Source organism: Triticum urartu, chromosome 2A (genome assembly GCF_056163025.1).
Source record: "Triticum urartu cultivar PI428250 chromosome 2A, HENAU_Tu73, whole genome shotgun sequence".
Taxonomy (NCBI): Eukaryota; Viridiplantae; Streptophyta; class Magnoliopsida; order Poales; family Poaceae; genus Triticum; species Triticum urartu.
Genome location: NC_141874.1, coordinates 46,677,140 through 46,683,785, shown reverse-complemented (window position 1 = coordinate 46,683,785; position 6,646 = coordinate 46,677,140). Strand labels below are relative to the sequence as shown.

At 49.7% G+C, this 6,646-nt stretch overlaps 1 protein-coding gene across 1 annotated transcript; it reads left to right on the top strand.

Moving 5' to 3' along the window:
- Window positions 1-384: 384 nt before the first annotated feature.
- On the top strand, window positions 385-1,536 carry LOC147983541 (uncharacterized). The gene has a single exon (XM_087540762.1). The coding sequence runs from the start codon at window positions 385-387 to the stop codon at window positions 1,534-1,536; it is 1,152 nt and encodes a 383-aa protein (XP_087396888.1).
- Window positions 1,537-6,646: the final 5,110 nt, after the last annotated feature.

Below are 6,646 nucleotides of genomic sequence, written 5' to 3'. Positions count from 1 at the left end.
GAGCGTGCTGCATGCTGCAGGGCGAGCCAACTTGATGTGTGTCTGACCTGGACACGCAAAAAAATGTAAAAATTAATTTCAGGCAACTTTCCTGTTGACGGGCCCTAAAAGTACGTTTCTATGTATTTCCTTCGTTTCAAAATAGATGACCCAACTTTGTACTATTTGGAATGAAGGGAGTACGTGTGTATTCCTTCATCCTGCATTGACCTACTCGTCCAGCGAATGCCGGCATTTACACTGTCTCCAATTATCGTAGCATTCATTTCAGTGCCTTTTCCTCTGCAACTCCCGGGCGCCTACCTAGGGCGATCTAGGGTTTTGGGGGTGGAACACGGCGGCGCGCGCTAAAACTCGGCGAGGCGACAGGCTTGTATCCCGCTGATGGCGTCTCCGTCAGGACAGGGCAGAGGGAATGATCCCCTGTCGCCAAGGGCGACGAGGGCAAAGCTAGCGGAGGCCTTGGGGAAACTAGACATCACCGACGAGGAGGCCACACCGCTTGTGCTGGATGATGCGGACGAGGGTAGGCCGGAGAACTGGTTGCTGACGGGGAAAGTGCTGCATAGGAATCTCCTGCACATCCAGACCATAACCAATGTGCTCCGTCCGGCTTGGGGAAACCCTAGAGGTTTGGATTTCAAATATGTAGGGGAGAATACGTTCGTGGCTGAATTTGCGAACCAGAGAGATCGTGATCGCGTTTGGCAAGGGGCGCCATGGCATGTGAGCAAACACGCAGTCATCCTCTCAGAATTTGACGAGTGCATGCGCCCCTCCGAACTGCGTTTTGACAGACTTCAGATGTGGGCTCGGGTTGTCAACCTACCCTTCAACCTACGTAATGAAAAGTGGTGTGGTGCAATAGCCAAGCAGATCGATGAGCACGCTACTGATGTGAACTTCGATCACGTTAATGGCTACCTGAGGGCCAGGGTCACAGTGGAAGTGAGCAAGCCATTGAGGCGCTGGATTGTGATTGAATCGACCCGGAGGAAGAGTGTGGATCCTTACGATATACAGTACAAGAACATCCCGCACTTCTGCTTCTCATGTGGCCGTCTAGGCCATTCTGACCTGTATTGCCCGACCCCGGGAACCAGAGATGCAAATGGAGACCTACCTTTTGGGAAGGGACTGCGGGCTTCAGATGAGCGCAAAAAAGGAAGCTCCAGTGAGAACACGTCCAGAGAGCACGCTGCTAATCAGAATAACAAAGCTGAGACCAGAGGTTCAACCACTGCTACTGGAAAAGGAGCTGAGGTAAACTCCCCCATAAAGCAAAGGAACAAGAAAAAACGGAAGGGAGGACCACCGATCAATAAACAGGTTTACAGAAGGGTTGAACTGCCCTTGCTGACCAATGAGGCTTTTGAAACTGCACCTACAGAACAAGTCGCAAAGAGTACAGGGGGAGAACCTTCAGACACCTCTGTAGATGAAGATGGGGAGAGAGTTCCCAAGAAGAAGAAACCTACCCCGGTTAACTCAGGGCTTTCGGCAGAGGCTGCGGCGCAGCCCTGCCCATCGCAATGAATTGCCTGAGTTGGAACTGTCGCGGGCTTGGGAACCCAGCGGCAGTTCGAGAGCTTCGCAGCATTGTGAAGCAGGAAGGGCCCGGTCTCCTCTTTGTGATGGAGACCAAAATTTCGGCAAAAAGAGTAGAAAATCTGCAGACCACCCTCTGGTTTGCAGGCTGTTTTGCGGTGGACAGCGAGGGTTTGAGTGGAGGAATTGCCTTATTCTGGTCAGCCGATGTCAAGGTTGAGCTCAGGAACTACAGTTCTGGCCATATTGATGTTATGGTGCAGAAAATTGATCAAAACACTAACCCATGGAGATTCACGGGTTTCTATGGCGCCCCCAGAGCGGGGGATCGACACCACATTTGGAGGTTTCTTCGTACATTGATGGCAATACCACACACGGCCTGGTTGTGTGTTGGTGACTTCAATGAGACGCTCTATGCTTCGGAACACTTCTCGAGAGCGGCAAGGCCTGAATGGCAAATGCAAGCATTTCGGGAAGTCACTGACGAATGCCTCTTCCAGGACCTGGGATGGACGGGGACAAAATACACATGGGACAACGGGCAGTTGGGCCATGATAATGTAAAAGCTAGGTTGGATAGAGCTTTTGGGAATCCAGACCTAATTCACCTGTACGGCCGTTCACGAGTGCGACATATAAGTACGACCGAATCAGACCACTGCTTCCTGCTGCTGGAATTGAGGGCGGATGAGGTCAAGTACAAGACAAGGAGAGCGAAACAATTTCGCTATGAGGATGTCTGGCAAACACATGAAGATTATGACCAAGTGGTGATAGAGAATTGGCAAAGGGGGTCAGGTCAGCAAGGTTTGGCCGGTGTGATCAGCGCACTCAAGAACATGCAGAGCACGTTATCAGCATGGGGTGCGAAGGAATTTGGTAGCCTAACCGCTACCATAAAAAAGCTCCGAGCAAAACTAGAACGCTTACGGAGTCAGGCTATCGGCAGAGGGCCCTGGAACGAAGAAAAGGCCACAGTTAAAAAGCTGCGTGAGGCACTTCGTCAGGAGGAAATATGGATGCGACAAAGATCGCGAGTACCGTGGCTACGTCACGGTGATCGGAACACCAAGTTTTTTCACGCTCAAGCTGCTATGAGGAGGCGCTTGAATAAAATAGAGAAACTTGAGCGTGCGGATGGTTCTGTTTGACAAACAGTTGAGGACGATCAGGAGGAAGTCCAGCAGTTTTATCGAGCTCTATATACATCTCAAGGTTTCAACCACCTAGACGAGCTCATTGATTTGGTTCCAGTACGTGTGTCTGAACAAATGAATACATGCATTGACATGCCTTACACAACACAGGAAGTCAAAGCGGCGCTATTCCAAATGGCACCGTCAAAAGCACCGGGTGTGGACGGCTTTACCGCGGGCTTCTTTTAGAGGCACTGGTCTCTGCTTAAAGAAGATATCATTCCGGCGGTGTTGGGTTTTCTCAACGGTGGCGAATTGCCGGAGGGCATGAACGACACTGCTATCACACTTATACCCAAGGTACGGCACCCACAACGCATCAATCAGTATAGACCTATTTCCCTCTGTTCTGTACTATACAAAATTGCAGCCAAATGCATTGTCAACAGAATAAGGGGCTTTCTTGATGCTATTGTGAGCGAGGAGCAAAGTGCTTTTGTGCCAGGGCGACTCATCACGGATAACGTGCTCATTGCTCATGAGAGTGTTCATACATTGAAGAAAAGGAAAAAGGGAAAGAATTCTGTTTGCGCTGTCAAACTAGACATGATGAAGGCATATGATCGTGTAGAATGGCACTACCTTGCGGTGATCATGTCAAAGATGGGATTTAGCGCTTCTTTTGTTCGGCTGATCATGAAGTGTGTCTCGTCAGTCCGATTTTCAGTTCGCGTGAATGGAGAACTTTTGCCGTACTTCACCCCCTCTAGGGGTTTACGGCAAGGCTGCCTGGTGTCACCTTACCTATTTCTCCTCTGTGCAGAGGGTTTCACAACATTACTCAATAGCTATGGTGGAGCTCATGTGGACAGAGGAATCTGAGTCAGCATTCACTCACCTTGGATCAATCATCTGCTTTTCGCGGATGACAGCCTTATCTTTATGCAAGCGAGGGAGGAGAGTGCTGCTAGACGGAATGATATCTTGCGGGTCTATGGTCTATGCTCGGGCCAATGTGTCAACAGGGACAAGAGTTCCATCCTATTTAGCCCAAACACTCCAAAACCTGTGAGAGCATCACTAAAAGAAGTACTTGGCATTTCTGTGGAGGCCTTTAATGAGAGATATTTGGGCCTACCGACAGCAATTGGGAAAATCACCTCAGGATCCTTCAACTTCATTGGTGATAGAGTGCGATCGAGGATGAATGGGGGGACTGAGCGTATGGTCTCGTGCGCGGCGAGGGAAGTTCTGCTCAAGTCGGTGGCCCAATCCATACCGACCTTCACTATGAGCTGCTTCAAGCTGACCAAAAAGGTTTACAAAAGCATTACCTCGCCGATGGCAAAGTTGTGGTGGAGCAGCTCCATTGACCGGAAATCCTTGCATTGGTTAGACTGGAAATCTCTGTCATTTCCAAAGTGCAAAGGAGGCATGGGATTTCGAGACTTGGAATGCTTCAACATTGCACTATTGGGTAAACACGGCTGGAGGATGATCACAAACCCGGACTCCTTATGTGCTCGGATACTAAAAGGCCGTTACTTCCCAATGACTGATTTTATGAGTGCCACAGCGCCACGGAGCGCTTCTGCTACCTGGAGAGGGATTATGGCCGGACGGAAGGCACTTGAGGTCGGCCTAATGAAGCGAATATGTGATGGCACCTCTGTGAACATTTGGACTGATCGGTGGCTCCCTGGGAAACTTTCACTGAGACCATCAGTTCAGATTGGGGATGCCGCTCTCCATATGGTTTCAGACTTAATAGACAATGAGAATTGGACCTGGAAAACTGATCTCATTAGGACTAACTTCACACCACCAGATGCTGATGCAATTCTAAACATACCTCTCAGGCAAGAAGGTGGTGATGATTTCTGGGCGTGGGCTCACGAGAGGTCGGGATCCTATACTGTAAAATCCGCGTACCGTGCTCTAATGACTCGCAACGAGCATTTGGCTCTAGAGGAAGGGACGGTCACAGAAACTTCAGAGAGTGACAAACAGTTATGGACTCGACTATGGAAGCTCACGGTGCTGCCCAAGGTTCGTGTCTTTTGGTGGCGAGTCCTCTGTGGCATTTTACCGGTGGAATCAACACTAAGGCACAGACACATTGCGACCATGCTCGTTGCAAGGTCTGCAGGGGTGCACACGAAGACATGGTCCATGCACTTATCAAGTGCCCCCATGCTCAAAGCTTCTGGACCGAAGCTAAACAGTGGCTTCAAATCAAACTGCCACAACTACATCCAAGCACCTGGTGTAAGGATATTTTGTGCGATTCTCGCATCAACGAGGGAGATCGGGCAAAGATTATTACAGTCATGTGGGCTATCTGGACCTCACGCAATAATATCACACATGACAAGGAGAGTCTGAACCCTGCTCAGGCTTTGAAACGCATCAGAGAAACCTTAATGCTGCTTGAACTCCCACTGGAACATACTAGGATCATGCCTGGTTTTGGTTGGAGACCACCAGAGCTGGAATATGTCAAGATCAACACGGATGCAAGTGTCTCAATGACTGAGAACAGAAGTGGAGCGGGCGGACTGGCAAGAACCTCCTCCAACTTTGTTGCTGCCTGGAGCAAGCCGCACCTCAACGTCACGAATCCACTCATTGCAGAAGCACTGGCCCTCCGAGATGGAGTCATATTTGGCCAGCTCCGAGGTCTCCAGCGAGTGGTCTTCGAAACTGATTGCCTGGAGTTGGTCCAGCTATGGAACTCACGACATTTTACGCGCTCTATTATAGCGCCTATTCTTCTCGATATCGAAGAGCTAGCCTCCTCTTTTCCTAGTTTTGATATTCAGCATGTAATTAGACAGGCCAACACTTCAGCTCACCTGTGTGCTAAACATGCAAGCACATTGGGTGTGACTGGTTGTTGGATGAACTCCCCTCCCGGTTTCCTCATGACCAGCCTGATGGCTGACCGCGCTGGAGCTGGAAATGTTTGAATAAAGCTCAACGATTCCCGCAAAAAAAAAGACTATCGTAGCATTTCATAAAGCATTTTGCAGCATCATTTGTCGCCACCACACACTCTCAGACAAGGGAAGGCATGCCGAAATTTTTATTATTGATAATTAATATTCCAGTAATTCTAAAACTAAGAAACACTAATAAGAAATTCGAAAAATAGGAAGGACGCTAGGAATAATAATGTCCAGGGCTGGACGCCAATACCAACAACGTCCAAAGCTGGACGCTCTTATAAACAGCGCCCACTGTGTTTGGTTCAACCAGGCCCTGTTCGGCTATCTCCGGCCTTCGACTTGTACCCTCAGCAACTTCTGCAGGACCAAAACTAGACTCCGCCACCTCTAGCCCGCCGAAAATGGCACTCTAGCAACGCACCACCCTCATTTCGCTCCTTGTTATCCTTCTTTGCCAATTCCCATCGTCGTGCCTCGCTCTCAATGGTGATCCGCTAAACCCCCGTTGCTACCGGGGCCGTGGTTGTCCATCTCCGACAGCCATATCCTCCGCAGCAAGGACCGCCCCGACCTCTTCCCTGTTACGCTCGGAGCCATCTCTAGCAACACTAACTACTAACATGTCAGCGTGAGCCCTCTCTCCACCCTTTTCGCTCTCCTACACTAGGCATGCGTAACCGTGTGAGTGGATGCGTTGTGAATTTGTGCGTGAATATCTGTGCATGTTGGCATGAACTCGAGTTGTTTTCTACCGAAAAAGGCTCACACCCCGCTTTATAGATAACGCAACGATCATACAACTCGACACCACACCATATACACCCGAGATAGGATACAACAATGCAAAATAATAGCGACACCACCACAACCCACTCCAAGATCACAACAAGAATACAAAAAGAGTCCTGCAAGAAGCGGTCGGAGTGCTCGACCGTGACAGAGGTGTCACAAAGAGACAATGTTGCACCCGATGAATCATGGACTCCAAGACGGTGCCTTCAGGAAGGGCAC